General features: G+C 38.3%; 1 protein-coding gene across 3 annotated transcripts in view; it reads left to right on the forward strand.

The window, feature by feature from the left end:
- The window catches only part of GALNT5 (polypeptide N-acetylgalactosaminyltransferase 5), a 104900-nt gene extending 87465 nt beyond the window's left edge, over window positions 1-17435 (forward strand). Inside the window, exons 6-10 of one of the 3 annotated variants that reach the window (XM_065927857.1) lie at window positions 2437-2554; window positions 3555-3878; window positions 8593-8673; window positions 12188-12349; window positions 14802-17432. In XM_065927857.1, coding sequence (XP_065783929.1) covers window positions 2437-2554; window positions 3555-3878; window positions 8593-8673; window positions 12188-12349; window positions 14802-14942 — 826 coding nt within the window. In that variant the 3' untranslated portion in view covers window positions 14943-17432. Of the gene's footprint in view, window positions 1-2436; window positions 2555-3554; window positions 3879-8592; window positions 8674-12187; window positions 12350-14477; window positions 14509-14801 lie in introns of those variants that run through there. The other 2 variants (XM_065927855.1, XM_065927856.1) reach the window with 2 other exon arrangements.
- Window positions 17436-18178: the final 743 nt, after the last annotated feature.

Raw genomic sequence — 18178 nt, forward strand, 5'->3', positions numbered from 1 at the left:
AACACCAAGAATTACAGTTCTAGCCAACAGATGACCAAAAGCAAAAACTTCTCCTGGGATACTTTCCCACAGCCCAAACTCACCTTTTAGGTGGGTAGTTATATCTTATTCAGCTCTCAACACGAGAAATTCACTGACACTATTTCTGTTCTCTAAGATTTGCAAACAAAGAAACATAAGCCACTAAAACGTGCTGCATAAATTCTATATAAACACATGTAACACTGACGTAAACATGAGTGAAAATTAAGAATAAATAATAGTAGTAGAAATATCATTCTAATTCTTTTTTGAGTCTAATCCTATACTTTCCCTGGGAGGAGGGCCAAGTTCTGTGAATAAAGTGAGAAACAGACACAGAAGCTAGATGCAAATTAAAGTTGGGGCTTTATTGCTGGAGAAACTGGATTAAAGAACAGATTTTAGACCTGAAGCTAAAGTGGGGGCTTCCTAACGCCTCCCCCAAAGTCTAGACCTGTAGGACAAGCACTCTGCCAGACTCAAGCAGAGCAGCAGGAACCCTGGAGCTTTCCTTGAACTTGAGCAGACTTCAGCCAGAAAGTCCCAAAAGAAAGTCCGAGCCCAGCCTGTATACAATGCAGCATCCGTTCCCTGAACTCACCCCTCCAAACAGTGCCTTACATTCTTCCAAATGTGATGTTTCACAATTAATACTCCTAACCAGTGAAGGAAGAGTACGACCATTTATTAAGCACTGTGCAACCTCTCTATAACTCTAGGAAAGAGATTGTGGTTTTTTCCATTATAGAGATAAGGAAATAGAGACCTAAGAGAGTTAAGTAATTTTCTTGGGGATATTTGTTGCTATTGTTCAGTCACTAAGTTATATCCAACTCTTTGCAACCCCGTGGACTGCAGCACACCAGGCTTCCTTATTCATCACTATCTCCCGGAGTTTGCTCAAATTCACGTCCATTTAGTTGGTGATGCCGTCCAATCATCTCATCCTCTGCCACCTTCTTCTCCTTTTGCCTTCAATCTTTCCCAGCACTGGGGCCTTTTCCAATGTGTTGGCTCTTCACATCAAGTGGCCAAAGTATTGGAGCTTCCGCTTCAGCATCAGTCTTTCCAGTGAATATGCAGGGTTGATTGATCTCCCTGCAGTCCAAGTTATATACAGCTTGCAGAAGAAGAAATTGGGATTCAAACCCAAATCTGCCTGCATATAATATACTTGCTCTGATCTTACACTCTACACCTAAAGAACCTCTTTGCCTTTTTCAGAATCCAATTCTGAAAGTGAATGTAGTGACTGAGTTCAGATTTATTCAATATAATGTTAGAAAGGGAATGCATTCTGGATAGTCTGGAAAGGACATTTGGGATACAGATTAAAAAAATACACATAAATCATGGGGGAAGAGAGCTAGGTATGGGGCAAGGTTTACATTACCGTTGAGATTGCTACAGAGCTTCCACACAAACCTCTTTCAGCTGGCCCCATGGCAACCACCATGGGACGTGATTACTGCCTTTTCTAACTGCTGACTCAAGAGTAGTTTCTCTTCCCCATGATCAATAACGGCAGTGAAGACTCTAGAGTCAGACCCCTTGGGTTTAAATCTCAACTCTACTATATACTAGTGGTGTGAGCTTTAAAAAGTTACTTAACCTCTTTCTATCTCGGTTTCTTCATTTTTATATTAACACTAACAGAAGTAGCTACCTCTTGGATTGTTTTGAGAATTAAATCAGATAATACTTATATAAAGTGTTTTAAAAAGTATTTGCCAAGAACTTCCCTGATGGTCCAGTGGTTAAGGCTCCAAGCTCCCAGTGCGGGGTTCCATCCCTGGTCAGGGAACTAAGATGCCACAGCCCTGCAGCCCAGCCAAGGGGGGGGAAAGTATATATATATATATATTTGTATATATAAGTGTTGGCCACATAACAAGCTATTGTAACGTTTCTGTATTGTTGAGGCAGTATAGTGGAGAAGAGATCTTAGAGTCAAACCATACTCCCTAAATTTGAACCCCAGATGTACAGCCCACAGACTGGTGGGTCTGTGAACTTGAGAAATTTTCTGGCCTTTTGGGGCTGTAGTTTCTTAGGGATACATACTCACAGGATTTTTGTGAGGCCTGAGTTAATACATCTATAACACTTAAAACAGTGCCTGACTCTTCTTTCCTAAATAGTACTAGATAACTTATTGAAAATAACATCTCTGGAGAATTTGTGTTGAAGAGTCAAGGCCAAGTAAGAATCCTAGTTCCAGACCCTGTCTTTGCTGACTCTAATCAAGTTCTGCCACAAGAACCAGGGAACTTGTCACTTAGGTGCTCTTTGTGACTTTATCCAAGACCTCCCTACATGTGGTAACTAATCTAAAATGCTCTTGTTAGGGAACACTCCCTAAAAGTTGAGCTCCCCTGACATGCAAGATTTAAAAGCCAACTTTTCTTTTTGTAGATGTCCCGTCATGGCAGGTGGATTATTTTCTATTGATAAAAATTACTTTTTTGAACTTGGAACATATGATCCTGGGCTCGATGTTTGGGGTGGAGAAAATATGGAGCTCTCTTTCAAGGTACCGCTGAGTGTTTCTCAAATTATCTTTACAATTAAGAGTCTAGCACTTTTAAATGGTTTCATTTTACTAATACAATCAGATATGTGACTGCCTCTGGGAGGAAACTTCACAGAAATATTAGGGCCTCTGGATTAATGTCTTCATATCCCAGATTGAATTTGGAAGAATCAATAACTCTCATGAAATTTATTAGCATTCCCTCATATTTCACAACACAGTTTCTGCATCTGAATGTGAGGGAAATAATTGTCTGCCATTTAGTGTAAATGCTGTGAGATGAATATTTGATACAAATAACTCATATATTTTTCTAATATATTAGAAGTAATGAAATTATTTAGTAATAGGCCATCTTGGAGAGTACAAGACAGAAGAATAAAAAGAGCCAGTAGAGCAGGCCACCAAAAGGCCATACTACAGTAACTAAGGGAAGCTCAGATAATGCTGGATGTTTATATAACCATTTAATATCTGAGAAATCAGTGGTGGCAGCCACAGTGCAGAGTATCCACATTACCTGGTTTCCTGTGGAGTTGGGTGTATATAGTAATAGGGGTGTGACTTTGAACTCTTGATCAAGAAAGGAGGTCTTCAATTTGTGTTCCACAAGTCAGGCAGATCATCCCAAATGTGAGAAGGGGATATTGAGAAAATTGAAACATATACTCTTTACCTTGATTCTACTAAAGCAAGAACTTGTGTTACACATTTCATACTTTGGGATTCTGCGAGGATTTCTTTCGGGGGGAAGAAAAAGATTTACAATTCAGGAGAGGAAAAGAGAAAACATATCAATTAATAATCCTAAAATGGTTCACACCAATAGAATAAAATTAAATAAACCTGTTGAGTTTAATTTTCTGTTGAAAAGGATATTAGAAAAGTATTACTCCAACAGGGGGGAAATAGTCCCCAGGTGGTTTTTTTGTTATTGTTAATTGCCGATGATTTGTGGACAATCATTTGATAACTGATACATATTTTTAACCTGTTGCAGGTGTGGATGTGTGGTGGCGAAATTGAGATCATTCCCTGTTCCCGAGTGGGACACATATTCCGAAGTGAGAATCCCTACTCCTTCCCCAGAGACCGGATGAAGACGGTGGAGCGGAACCTGGTGCGGGTGGCTGAGGTCTGGCTCGATGAGTACAAGGAGCTCTTCTATGGCCACGGGGATCACCTCGTAGACCAAGGGCTAGACGTCGGAAACCTTACCCAACAGCGGGAACTTCGAAAGAAGCTAAAATGCGAAAGCTTCAAGTGGTACTTGGAGAATGTTTTTCCAGACTTGAAGGCTCCCATTGTGAGGGCGAGTGGTGTGGTAAGTTCAAGCAGCAACTTCAAATCCGACTTTGTGAAAATACAAGGTAAAAACCTTTTTGAAAATGTGTGGGAAAGGATGAATTATTACTTTATAAATAAGCACCAAGTGCGAGTGCAGAGGAGACACAGTGTGCCTTGTCTTGACTGCACATATTAGGTAAACTTGAGGAAGGCTTCCAGGAAGCCATGTTTGTTGATTAATTCAGCAAACACCAAGTGTCAAGAAACCAGGCATTATTTAAGAACTGGACTGTAGGGTAAAGAATAAAGTAGATTGATCCCGGCTCTGTGGGACTTAAAGCTGAGTAGGATAGAAAGATAATAAAGAAATAAACAAGAAAAGTGTAAATAAAAAAATATAGTAGCTTTTATTCAGGGAACTGGCCACAAGTGATGAATTTTTCTTAAGAGTGGTCAACTGTATGAAGACACTGAAGGCCAGGTCTAAAAGACCAAGAGTCCACCATGCTGTAAAGAAGAGAGCCCCGGGCAAAGGATGTCACTTATGCAAAAACTCTGACATGTGGCAGCTTGAGGCATTCGGGAACCAGAAAGAAGGTGGATGTTGTTATCAAGGTGTGAGGAGGTAGGAGGAATGGCGCCAGGTGAAGGTCAAGAGGGAGAAGGAGATGGACCCCACAGGTCCTTGTGGACAGAGTAAGGATTTTCTCTCCCTCGTCTTTTTCTGTCTCTTTCTTTTTTCAAAATGTGACTGGAAGTTACTGAGTAGGGTTAAGCAATGGGATGACATGGTTTATTTAGAGTTCTGTAGATTTCAAAGAGGGGTTGAAAATAACGGAAATTGTCAGACAACAGCAGAGAAAATTCCAGGGCACAAAATAACATACCAAAAGGAAAGAAATCAAACTTGATAGGTTGGAAAGAGTACAAAGCTAAGAAAAAAATAAGGAAGGAGAAAAACTCTCTTAAAAAGCATTTCAAACCCATTCTAGGAGCGGGGCTTAATTTGAAGAGGATGGCAAGAGATGAGGATCTTTACCATATAAGAAGTTTAGAGATGATTAGTCAAGCCTTGATCTAGAGGTCTTCCCTGGTCATGTAAATTTTTAATCTCTTTTACTATTTTATTTCTCATTTAATTTTTACTTACAGACATTCCCAGTGCTGTTTTCTTTTTCTTCTTGCAAAATGTTCAGACTTGGCCCTCAGTAAGCCTGCTCTTTTCACATCATTTTATTTTTTCAGTTCTCCCTAGCAAGTGGATTGTACAAACCAATCCTTCTCTGCCTACCAAATTTCCTGATGATAAGAACACTTAGGCCATTTCAGTGGTATAAGGGAGATTCTGGAAAAGTGGGAAAGAAAGAAAACCAGTCTAAGAATTTGTTCTGCCTTCATTAAATTCAACTGACACTTAAGTATATGTAACCAATTTGTATATAGCATAACTGCCTGTCTTTGTAGGTCAAAATGCCATAACTGCTACTTCAGAGGTTCAACTTGATTATTTTATCTTAGATAATTCTTTAGGAAGAATACCCTGAGTTTATACACTGTTCAAGTAATATGACTGTAAAATAAATTTACATTTTTTAAAACTCTATTTCTTAAGCAGGATAAAAGAAAAAGAAATTCTCATGATAGTAATTTTTTCCTGTCCTAAAAACTCAGAATCTCAGTAAGAGCATTACTGGACTTTAACCACCAGAGGGAACTAAAAAACTATCTTTTGCCTCCTCTTTGAGGTTAGCTTGTCTAATAGTTTCCATTCGAATTTTGAAGAGCTCGTCTAATGAAAGAGCTTTCTCTTGATGCCTGAGCTACAACAAAATGCAGAAATGATTTTAATAAATTCTTTCTTCCTGTTTTCCTCCTTATTTGTTGTGTTCCTGAAACAAATTTTAATAAAGATGATATTGGTTACCTCCAAAGCAACAAGTAAGGAGCATTATTACCATTAAAAAAAGGACCTTTCGCCAGGAAATTCAGAGGAAGTTTAACTAAATCATTATTTTGGATAGATAATCTTGTTAAGTTCTAAGAAACTAAAACCCACAACTTTTTGTTACTTGCTCCATATCATTCCTTCTTTCAACCTACACACCTAGGAAAGTTTGACTTTTTAAAAATAACAATAATTTTTTTTCTCACTGAACCAAAAATATTTGAAAATAATAAAAGAACCTCAGCAATAATTTGAACTCATATTGGATTTAACTCAGCAAACAGCTTCTAGTCTAGTGCTTACCAATTCTGGGATAAACCATAGAGAACTCAAACCTCCTAAATTGGAAAATGAAATAGCTCAAAATGGATAAATTAAAATTTATACATATTTCCTGATCTTAAAATAAGGTTGGTATGGTTCACAATAAAAGCATAGATGTATTTTTTAAGTGAGAGCCCAGTTTTCAGAACTATTCATAATGAGAGAAAGAATATCAATTCCTTACCACTTCATAAACCATTTCTATATGAATGAAGGAAAGCAGTTTCCCCAGTAATTTCCAAAAGGAGGAAAGAGAAAATATCTTCAAATGAAGTAGGGGAAAGGGAGGCAAAGGATAGAAAAGGTTTCTCTCCTTCTCGTGCCTTTTAGTGCTTGGAAGAAAGGATTGTGAGAAATAAATACAAAGCAATTAATTAGACCAGGGGTTCCCAAACACTGTTCTGGGCAAAGTTATGCTGTCAAAGAGGATTCTGTGGTCACATGTATTTGGCAGACTCTTATACCACATTCCCTCTGCACTCAGTACCGGAGATTCTGAGAGGTTCTGGAGTAGGGCATCCTAGTCAGCTGTCCTGAAGCCAGAGTTTTCCAAACTCAGTTGAAGATATTTTCTGCATAATCTATAGGTACAGGAGTTTTTGTTTGTTTTTTCTGTTAAGATCAACTGGGACATCATTTCCTTTCTTTCAACTCCAGGATTATTCTACCTCCACACATGACTGTTAACTCTCTTCCCTGAAGTTCATGGTGGTGGATTCCTCCTGTGTGTTCTGACTGTTCCCATTAATGATGGAGTGTGTGTGTGTGTGTGTGTGTGTGTGTGCACGCGTGTGTGCACACACTCAGTCACTCACTCGTCTCATCCTTTGCAACCCCATGGACTGTAGCCCACCAGGTTCCTCTGTCCGTGGACTTTTCCAGGCAAGCCTACTAGAGTGGGTTGCCATTTCCTTTTCCAGGGTATTTTCCCAACCCAGGGATTGAACTTGCATCTCTCGCGCCTCCTGCATTGGCAGGCTGATTCTTTACCACTGTGCCACCTGGGAAGCCAATTGTCTCCTCCCAAATCTGTCACTTTAAATTGTGAATGGAGTTTCCTTTGAAAATTTCTGTTGGAGAGTCTGTTCCAGAATTGTTTTGCATGTGGGTCACCCCAGAAACAACAAAACTGGTAGATTTTAATGTGCTTTTTTTCCCCAGTGCTTTGAGGGTTCTATCAGGGTTCCTAGTCAATGCAAGTGGTGTGTGCATCTCAAACTCAAATGAAGGTTGATGTAAGGTTTCAATTCCCTTGGGAGAAGCTTCCCCTTTGTCTTCCAGTGCTAATGGATAAATTGTTTTCCCCTGTATTCCATTCCACCGAGAGCCTAACGTTTTAGCTTTCCATCATGTGTGGAAGACCTCAACTCCAGGTTTTTTCATATTCAGTATCAGTCCCCTGCTTACCAGTATTTTCCCTTTTACCTCTTGTTTTTAGGTTTTGTTTTTCACTTTCTGGACCCTAAAGATGCCCCCTGCTTTCCTGTAGGAAAAATTAAGCATGTAAAAGTGCGAACGAACCCACTGAGCACTGTTATGAAATCTGACAACTCTGTGAGCACCCCAACTTGCGTCCTACAGTGCTCCCTAGCTAGAGCTCTTGGTTAGTTACCCTGGAACAGGAGGGGACATAAATAGTGTCCCTGGCCACAGAGACCACCCCACTTGCCAGCACAGGGCGCTTCCCTGAGTGTAGACTGAGCTCTACACAGCTCTTCCAGAAGTCTGAAAAGTTCAAGTTGTGTTATACTATTAACCCACCTTCTCTTTAGACCTGCCCGGAATGTCAGAGGGAGCAAGGGAATCAACATTTCTCTGCATTAAATGGTGACTTACAGACAGCTGCCTCCATATTGGACCCTGCAAATCCATTAAAAACCTGGGGGCCTGCCAGAAAGTGTCTTTAAGCTTGGCTCCATACTAGCGTTCGTGACTTCCCTGTAATGAATTGTAGCTTGCCTGAGTCATTAGGAAGATTCTGACCGGGAGTCAGCTGGAATCTGCTGTTTTTGAAAGACTCAATTTATCTATGATTCAGTGCCTAAGCAGTCAGATAGCTTGGAGGGGTCAGCCAGGGAACAGAGCCCATAACCACTGCTTTGATTAAATTGCAAGTATGTGCACTGACTTTTAATATATGCATCAGACAAACTTGAGACAAGAAAATAACTGCTTCTCATGCCACCTTTTGCTCTTTTCCTGTTCAGCATTCCAGGAAAGGGTTAATTAAAAGCTTCTGTGTGTTGGCTCTGTGGCTGAATCACAGGCCTAAATTGACAGATTGAAGCTGTACTTCAGCAAGATTACATTATGTCCCTGTTAGAGATAGCAACCAATAAAATCGTATAGTGCTAAGTAATGCTAAGCTATTAACTTAACTATCTTTAACCTTATTATTGTTTTATATTCTGTGTTTTCTGAATGTCTTGTTCTACTTTAAAATATTTTGTTCTTAATGTGTATTTTATGTTTTGCTTCCTAGCTTGTTAATGTGGCCTTGGGTAAATGCATTTCCATCAAAAACACCACAGCCATTCTGGAAGACTGTGATGGGAGCAGCAAGGTACCCTGAGCTGGGGTTTTCTCTCTCATAGTTGGTATAGCTGATGGTGCTAGTGCGGCTGATAGGTGAAGGGTATGACACATTCATCACTCACTCGAGATGTTCATAACTAATTTTCACATTTTTGTATCATCATAAGGTTGGTGACATTTAGGGTCTACCTCTAAATGTAAAAGACAGTGACAGAGGGAATAAAGGTGAATAGTGTAGTCAACCCACCATGGACCCAGTTCAGGTTCCACCATTTCTAAAAATGCATGAACTGCAAATTCCTTAACCCTTAGGTGAATGGCAATGATAATAGTGCTGGCCCCAAAGCAGTTGTGAGGATGGAATTACATACTACATAGGAAGCCTAAAAAGTAATATCGAACATTTGGTGCTCTATAAATATTCACTGCTATAGTAATAAAGGCAAAAATGAGAAAAGTAACACATTACATATAAAGACAAAATGATAAAAATGAAGTCATACAAATTCTTAAATAATTAATCTAAGGGAGCAGTTTTATTCTCTGATTCCACCCGTCCTTCCCCCTCCCCCACCCAGGTACTCCTAAGGGAGTAATGCAGATAGCACAATTCATGATCCATGGTGGAAAACTCTACAACCGAACTTCAACAGATCTGAGCACAGTATTTAGGGGAGGGAGTAGGGCCTGGGAAAGCAGAGCCATGACTCTGTAGAGCTCTGAGCGATGGCACCTCCCTCTCCAACATATGCTCCTACCCACTCTCATTCTGTTTGGACAGTTATCAGCTTGGCTGCTATATTGGACTCACAGGAACATGGATTCAGGAGTCGAACTCAGCCCCCTAAAACTGCAGATAACTCTCTGCCAGGGAGATTATTTTGTGATGGGATTCTAGGCTTGCTTTGCTTTGTGTTAGAGATATTGCTTTATTTTCAATCACATCCCATGTTTACTTCTTAATTCAAAGCTGCTGCTAGGAAAATAAAAAGATATTTTTGTCATCTCTGTTGATATAATTCAGCCATGGATTGTAAACTTGAAGTTAATGGAATTCTTTCTTAATTAGGAAAGAGGAGACAGAAGGGAAGAGAAAAGTGTCAAAAATTAATTGAAAGAAATAATTTTCATGCATTAACAATTCAAAGAGGAAATCAAGTCATAAAGTATAAGACAAAACCATAAATAGTCCAAATTATATGAAAGTAAAATATTAAATAATATGCAGTCCTTTAAGACTCATCATTATAGTGACTTTCTGTGTCTGATTAATCAGTATTTTACCTGAAAACCCAAATTCTCAATAACCATTGAATCTCTCAAAGGGATGCTAGGAGACAAAAAGTATGAATCATGTAGCCCCTGCATTCCACAAACGTCCATCTTCATTTTTTGTCTTGTCACTCATTTTTAGCTTCTGCTTCTTTAGGTTGGTTTGAGTAATTAAACGTAAAGGAACATGGAGGAAGTTGACTTATTTTTGACAGAATTAACGAGGCTTAATATTAAGCTGGTGACTGTAGGATTCATCCGTAAAAGCTCAAAAGGAATAAAACCCTAGTGCTGAACCATCAAGCCCTAGCTTCACCTTAAGATGTCTCCTTAGTTACTAACTTTTCAATCAGTTAAAATGTCCCTTTTCAATCAGTTAAAATGTCCCTTTTCAATAAATCCTTGTATTATGACACACATCCGTGCTTCTCTAATTCAATGTGCATTCAGGTCATCTGGGGAGTTTGTTACAATGCAGATTCTGATTCAATACATCCATAGTGGGGACTGAAATTCAGCATTTCTGAATAGCTCCCAGGAGATGCTAATGTTAATCCAGGGACTACTGTTTGAATGGAAATTTCTAACACAATAACATACTTGATAATCTAAGTTAAATCCCAATCACATTACAATGATGTGATTTTTTATTTTTTATCTAATGATGCATTAGATAAAAGTATTTAGGTAGATTTTAGCAGCAGTTTATTTTTTTTAATATATTTACATTGGTGTAAAACAACCTCAGATATGCAGATGACACCACCCTTATGGCAGAAAGTGAAGAAGACTAAAGACACTCTTGATGAAAGTGAAAGAGGAGAATGAAAAATTTGACTTAAAGCCCAACATTCAGAAAACTAAGATAATGGCATCCGGTCCCATCACTTCATGGCAAATAGATGGGGAAACAGTGGAAACAGTGGTTGACTTTATTTTGGGGGGGCTCCAAAATCACTGCAGATGGTGATTGCAGTCATGAAATTAAAAGACGCTTACTCCTTGGAGGGAAAGTTATGACTGACCTAGATAGCATATTAAAAAGCAGAGACATTACTTTGCCAACAAAGGTCTGTCTAGTCAAGGCTATGGTTTTTCCAGTAGTCATGTATGGATATGAGAGTTGGACTATAAAGAAAGCTGAGCACTGAAGAATTGATGCTTTTGAACTGTGATGTTGGAGAAGACTCTTGACAGTCCCTTGAACTGCAAGGAGATCCAACCAGTCCATCCTAAAGGAGATCAGTCCTGGGTGTTCACTGGAAGGACTGATGTTGAAGCGGAAACTCCAATACTTTGGCCACCTGATGCAAAGAGCTGACTCATTGGAAAAGACCCTGATGTTGGGAAAGATTGAGGGCAGGAGGAGAAGGGGACGACAGAGCATGAGATGGTTAGATGGTATCACTGACTCAATGGACATGAGTTTGGGTGAACTCCGGGAGTTGGTGATGGACAGGGAGGCCTGGCGTGCTGTGGTTCATGGGGTGGCAATGAATCATACATGACTGAAAGGCTGAACTGAACTGAAAACAACAAATTTCCTACAGACCCAGTGCTTTAGAGTATATTGACCAGGCAGATAGAACTAAGTTTAAAAAATTTATAAAAACTAAAAACACAGGCCCATTACCTAAAACAGTATTTATTTTAGACATTGGCAACTCCCCCAAACTGGACTTCTCCAAGAGGAGTTGCTGTGAACTGGGAGATATTAACACAATGCAACCTGGTGATTCTTTGTGCTATCAGTGAAGAAAGTTTTTTAACCTTTCCTATAATAGAACACAGCCTCTAGGAGTCCAATTTTCTAGTAATTCCCATCAAAGTCATTTAGGACTGGGACTTAGCTCTCCCTCTAGCCCCGGTGGCTAGGGGCCTGAATCGTGTGGTGGTTTGGATGCTCCAATACTTCAAGTACCAGGTTAGCCTGGCAACTCAGAACACCTAAAAGGGCACCCATTCACAGACATGTACTAATTGTACTAAATGATTGTTTTAATATTGCAGCTAACATTTATTGATGTCTTACTGTGTGCTCAACACTTGTCAGACATTACTCCATTGCTATCCAACTTAAAAATTATAAAAACGAGATTAGACAGGGTAAATAATACAGCCATACTATCAGAATTGAAAGTGGCAATACCAGGATTTTGAACATAAAACATCTGTCTGGAGTGCCTATATTCCTAAGCATTACTAATAAAAATGTTTAGCAAAGAGTTTGCTGCCAAAAGTCACCTTCTCCTTATACATTTTCCCCGCAGCTTCAACAATTTAATTACACCTGGTTAAGGCTTATTAAACACGGAGCGAGGTGCTTAGCTCCTGAGTCTGATAACGGGGCCCTGAGGCTGCACCTTTGTGATAACAGAAACAAAGGGCTAAGATGGCTGCATAAATCAACATCAGACTTCCGTCCAGAACTGGTAAGCAAAATATTTGCACCTCTTCCTTACCACAAATCCAACTTTCCATTAAATGCGACATAAACCCTCCTTGTCAGCTTCCTCAGTCAAAGGCTTTAAATGTGTAAGGGACAATAGAGGCAGTGTAAAAGTTCTTACACAGAGATAAGCAGATTTTTTTTTTTATAAATTGTTGAGTCCTTTTTTTATTCTTTTAACAGAATTTACTTCAAATCAGTTCTTTTGGTTACATTGCTGTTATCATCTTTGTTTCTGAAAGTCATTTGCTTCTGAAAATCAGTTAGCAATGCCAAAAGTCAGGCTTATGGCTTAGAACTGGTTCTCACTGATTACCAGAAAAGTTTATAGGGAGAGTAGATGGGGAAAGCAAGAAGCAGTGTGCTTCCCCAAGCCCTGTGCTTAGTATGAATCTGTCTCCACTTCCTGCCTCCTTTCCTTAGAAAGATTTTCTCATGTCCTCTCCTGAAGACTTAGGCTCTGGAGAGCACCTAAGGGTGCTGGAGTCTCTGGGTGCTGGAGTCAGTTCCAGCCAGCTTGCAGGCGCTGACCGTGTGCAGTTCTTGCCAACTTCACATTCAGTGATGTCACATTGGTGATTTGAAACCAACCATGACAGGAGTATTTACAAAACCCCATGCTAGAGATCAAGGGATGGTTTTCCAGAGGTCAAGTTGTGGATATTAACCAGAACAACCATGCCCTATCCTATTCACTGTCCAAGTACTCTGCTTTCTCCAATCATATTTTAGTAAGATACAAAGTCATAAGTTTTCTGTAGGATCTTGGAATGGCAGGAATAATTTCAGGCCTGCCTTCTCAAATTTTCGCCTGTCTCACTAGCTGGTAGCCACCAAGCCCACTGAATGAGTAATGAGTATGTGGAGACCATCATGTTGCTCAGGGGTGACCCCAAAGTATGCACACTTTTTTTCTTGGAGTGTCTCCATTCTTTCTGATGTCACAGCCAGTGATTGATCTCTTCATGACATTTTTTTTTCTTTGAAAATATGGTTTCTTTTATTTTTCTTTCATTTGTTTTTATTAGTTGGAGGCTAATTACTTTACAATATTGTATTACTTTTTTTTTTTCCTGCTCAGGATAAAATTAGGACCTAAGCGTCACACTCTCCAATCTTCCTTTCCATACCTCATCTCTATTATATTTGAAGGATCTCTTTACAACGCACCAGCAGATTATTATAGCTAATCCAGATCCTCTCAGTATCATCTTTTTTATAAATCCTTGAGGTTACTCAAGTATCATATTTGTAAAATTCTAAAAAAGGGTGACAATATTCTGGTTTTGTTTTGTTTTGTTTTTTGGCTGTGCTGGGTCTTCTCTGCTACAGGGGCTTTGTCTAGTTGCAGCAAGCAGGGGCCACTCTCTAGTTGCTGTGCATGGGCTTCTATTAAGGGGGCTTCTCTCGCTGGGGAGCGCAGGCTCTAGGGAATACACACTTCCACAGTTGTGGTACCTGGGCCTAGTTGCCCCACGGCATGTTGAATCTTCCCAGATCAAGGATCGAACCTGTGTCTCTTCCAATGGCAGGCAGATTCTCAGCCACTGCACCACCAGGGAAGTCCAAGGGTAACAATATTTTTGTAAGAGTATCTTTAAAATAAATTATTATAAAGTCACCTCTATTTGATAAAATTGTAGAGCATTTCAAAACCTGTGTGTGTGTGTGTTAGTGGTTCAGCTGTATTCAACTCTTTGCAACCCCATGGACTGTAGCCTAACAGGCTCCTCTATCTATAGAATTCTCCAGGCAAGAATGATTAAATTGACCTTTGTCACAGTTATGGATATTTGAGAGCATTGATAGGTGAAAAGGTTATAAACTCATGAGCAATTTGTAAGTAGGTTATTGACAATTTCTAGGATGTTTAATAAGTATTAATCAATAATAGAACCCTCTGAAATACCTGTGACTTCTTCTAGTTATACCTGGACTTTCTAGACATTGGGCATTATGTTCTATCAGAGAACATGGTAAGGGACTCATAAATAAAATACATCATTTCTAACACATTTTATTCTAAATTTGCTTTCTAAAGCATGAACTTAAGAAATTAACTAACTTATTTTTTGTGGTGTTTTTTTTTTTTTTTTCTTTACTACCATCAGTGAGGGAGCCAGTCACCATATACAGTAAACACCATCTGGAGTTGTTTCCTTTAAATAATACAGTTATCAACCATATCATCAGAAAATTCATCTTTTGCTTCATGAAGAACTAAAAGTTGTAACTTGGAGAGTGTGAGAATTTAGTTTAAGATAAAGACAAATTTAATACTGTCTAAAGTCTGGTTTATGTTATTAATTTATTTTGGGGGGATTCCTAAAAAATAAAAAAGGAAATCACCTTTTTTAAAAATTGGTTTTAATTTCTTTACATCACAGTTGTTAAATTCAGCCAATGGCTCATTATCAGATCCCCTTTCTCTCCAGGTGAACCACATTGTTTTTGGAAACTATCATCATTTGTTATGCATGGAAGGAAATTTTACTCAGAAGACCCTGAATGTTGCTCCTTGTGACCCAGCAAAGCCATATCAAAAGTGGAAATTTGAAAACTATTATGAAGACTGAAGAGGAACTGATATTTTTATCTAGTAAACCCACTAGACACTGTGAATTTGACAGTGAACTTGGTGACTACATTTCCCCATGCTAGTTTAAAATTTTCAAAATTAATAACATTTAAATGGAAGATTTTTTTTTTTAATCACAATATTTGAGATACCAAAATTTAACTCAGGGAGACAATCCAGCATTGGGTTGGAGTCCTTCTTCAGAGCTAGGTGGCCTTTTGAATTGCCTGCTTTCCACTCTGCTGGAAGAAAGCCTGCTAGTTTTCCCATACCATCTAACAGGTAACCAGAAATGAAGACAGAAGAACTTGGAGAAGCACAACGATATCCAATGATGGCTGATCATAACCAGCTCTTTTGACCCACAAGAACCTGGTCCTTTAACTGCCAAGTTTTCATCAAAAATAAAAGAGGTAGAAGGAAATACAGAAAGAAAGAAAATTACTTGAGTTCCTAGACTAAAAGACCTCAGAAACACACAGCTTTCACCTTGGTGAAATCTCTCCCAACCACATGCTTGTTTACCTAATGTTAGAAATAATATTAATATAATACTCCTTGATGGCAGGGTTTTGATCTAGATGACTGTATAATGTTTTTTCTACTCTGAGTCAGTGGAAAATTTCTAAGTGAGGAAGTCAAATGCTTATTCAATTCTAGACATGGATGTTTCCATTCATTTTGTGCTTTTAAACTGCACTTTAAAAAATGGCCATACAAGTAGCTTCTAGATTTATGTGGATATTAAACAAGAAAAAAATGCAAAGAAATACAGACTGCATCACTTCACACAGTAGTAACTGAAAATAAATTTCATCATTGAATCTACTCTAATATAGAACCAAATAAGAGGAGTTAAAATGAATAAAGCAGAAATAGAGCACTGAAAAATATTAAAGTTCTCTTATGTGAAAATACTACTTTGTATTCAGTAACATTCACACAGATGAAGTATGCTAAAATAGGCTTTACAAGATTTCAAGGTAGAAATAAAGTGAAGGAGATGTAAAGAAAGGGGAAGAGAATGATAACCACAGTGAGGAAGAGAGTTAAGAGAAAAATGTCCTAGATTTAGCCAAAATAAGGAAGAGAATCTTGCACCTCTGTGGGGGAGAAAAGAATAAATGCCTAGATGTAGACCTAAAGATAACAATGATAAATTTGGGGAAAGTTCCAATATTACTTTGATCCAAATTGAGTACCTAATCTTAGGTATGCCAAAACTTTACTGAAAGATGTCTTAGAAATCCTGATAACCTTCGCATTCATTTGGTAGAAATTTGATGTCCAGCAGACACATTACCTATCTAAAAATCCCAGGCCAGTTAGTAAGAGAATCAGGATTAGAATTAGAATCAGGATTAGATTAGATTAGATCTCTGGAATCAGGATCTCCAGAAATGGAGCCTCCAGCCTAAACAAAATTGCTCCATGACACTCTTAAAAAAAAAAAAAAGCACATAAATTTTTTTGGTTGAGGTTGGGTGTCTGGAGAATAATCATGCTACGTGCTTGTTAATATTTTTTAAAAAAGAAAGGAAGAAAGAAACCTGTGCAATTGAGTTGACAGTGAAACCTGGTGTCCTTAGTTCTGTTTTCCTATTAAAACTTTAATTTCCAATTAATTACACAAAAACAGAGCAATAACTAAGAACTGGAAGGGGAAATAATTTTGAACATTTGTATCATATTTAAGATATTTTATGTAAATAATTGATATTGCAGATGAGATGAAAATATGACTAGAAAATGAAATAATTCTTTTCAAAGCATTGCCATGTGGGGGATACAACACAGGTTAGTTGCAAGAGGACTGATTGAGTTGCTGACCAAAGTCAATGTGCTGGATGCCCTATGCAATTTTTTCTGTAAGTGAAAAGTTGTCGAAAGGTTTTCTGCCAGTCTAATGAATCTCTTTTTATTCAAAAACAGTTTCCACCAAAATTGTCAACTCTGTTCAGAAAAAGATGAGTTATGTTTTGGATAGGTTTCTCTTTGGGTGTACCAGCTGAAGAAATTCAAATGTTTTTGCTCAAAAGAACCCTCTGTGACCTGTTCAGTGTATTCTCCTCGTGGCTTTACCTTTACATACTTATTATGTGAAGCTATATTTGAATCTATATTGTCAGTATAACAAAGAACTATTTTCATACATCACATGTTTGTTCTTGGGTGGAATTTTTAAAACAGCTTTTACCATGTTTTTTTCCCACTTACTCTAAGAAGCAAGGCAATAATCAGTAGTTAGAAATCATATGGACCTCACCTTAAGAGTATTGACTAATTGTGAAATCTACTACCAACATTCTTTTAAGCAATGTGCTCTAAGTTTTTGTTTTCTGAAGACTGTAATAAAGGTATAAATGCCTCTAGATATTCTGGTACTTCTAATGATAAACCCTTGGATGAGACACATTAGGGTCTTAATCAGCCCTGAGTTCTTTAATAAGGGGTTCTGTTCTTAGGGCCCTTATAGAGTTTTCCCCAGTTTAGCTTAAGCTATTACCTTTTCCCCGAAAAATATATACACATCTTATTACCTTGAACACAAGCATAGTTGATAGTATTTTACAGATCTTATTGGCTCAAAAACTAACTTACCAAACCATTTGAGTACTTCTGAGCCTTCCAGTTTGCACGATTCTTTTCTAATTTTCAACCGCTACTCTCTTGAAGGATGACACAGCTGTTGTTGGTACAACTGTGTTTTATCACCAGCATCAAATTTACTCAGTTCTTCTTGCTAATATTCAATCAACTGTCATTCACAAGGGCAAAAACCACCATGCACCATGATCATAATGTATCATTAGCTTTCAACTAATTTGGAAATAGTTTCTTGAATATTAAAGCATCTTTCCTTTAGAATCACCTTAGAGATTGTAAAGGGGGAAATATAACCAGTTATAGTGTAGGGAATCAATTTTACCAGTCAATCTTGATTTTATGGATGACTTAGAATGATTTTCAAGAGGCTGTCATGCAAGAGAAGGGAGTTGAGGTACACCAGATGGTACCGTTTTTGTTTTAATATCTTTATCTTCCACATTCAAACACAGAAAACAAATTCCATCTCAAAAGAAATCCATGATCTTGAATAAAAACAAGAAAATTACAAGAAATAAAGAGAAAAGAGATGGGACTAATTACCTTGAGTACCTACTATGTGCTAGGCATTGTTTGTGCCTCATCTCAGTCTGTGCACAACTCAGTGAGGTGAGTCTCCTTCTCCTC

Source organism: Muntiacus reevesi, chromosome 3, assembly GCF_963930625.1.
Source record: "Muntiacus reevesi chromosome 3, mMunRee1.1, whole genome shotgun sequence".
In the NCBI taxonomy this organism is placed as follows: domain Eukaryota; kingdom Metazoa; phylum Chordata; class Mammalia; order Artiodactyla; family Cervidae; genus Muntiacus; species Muntiacus reevesi.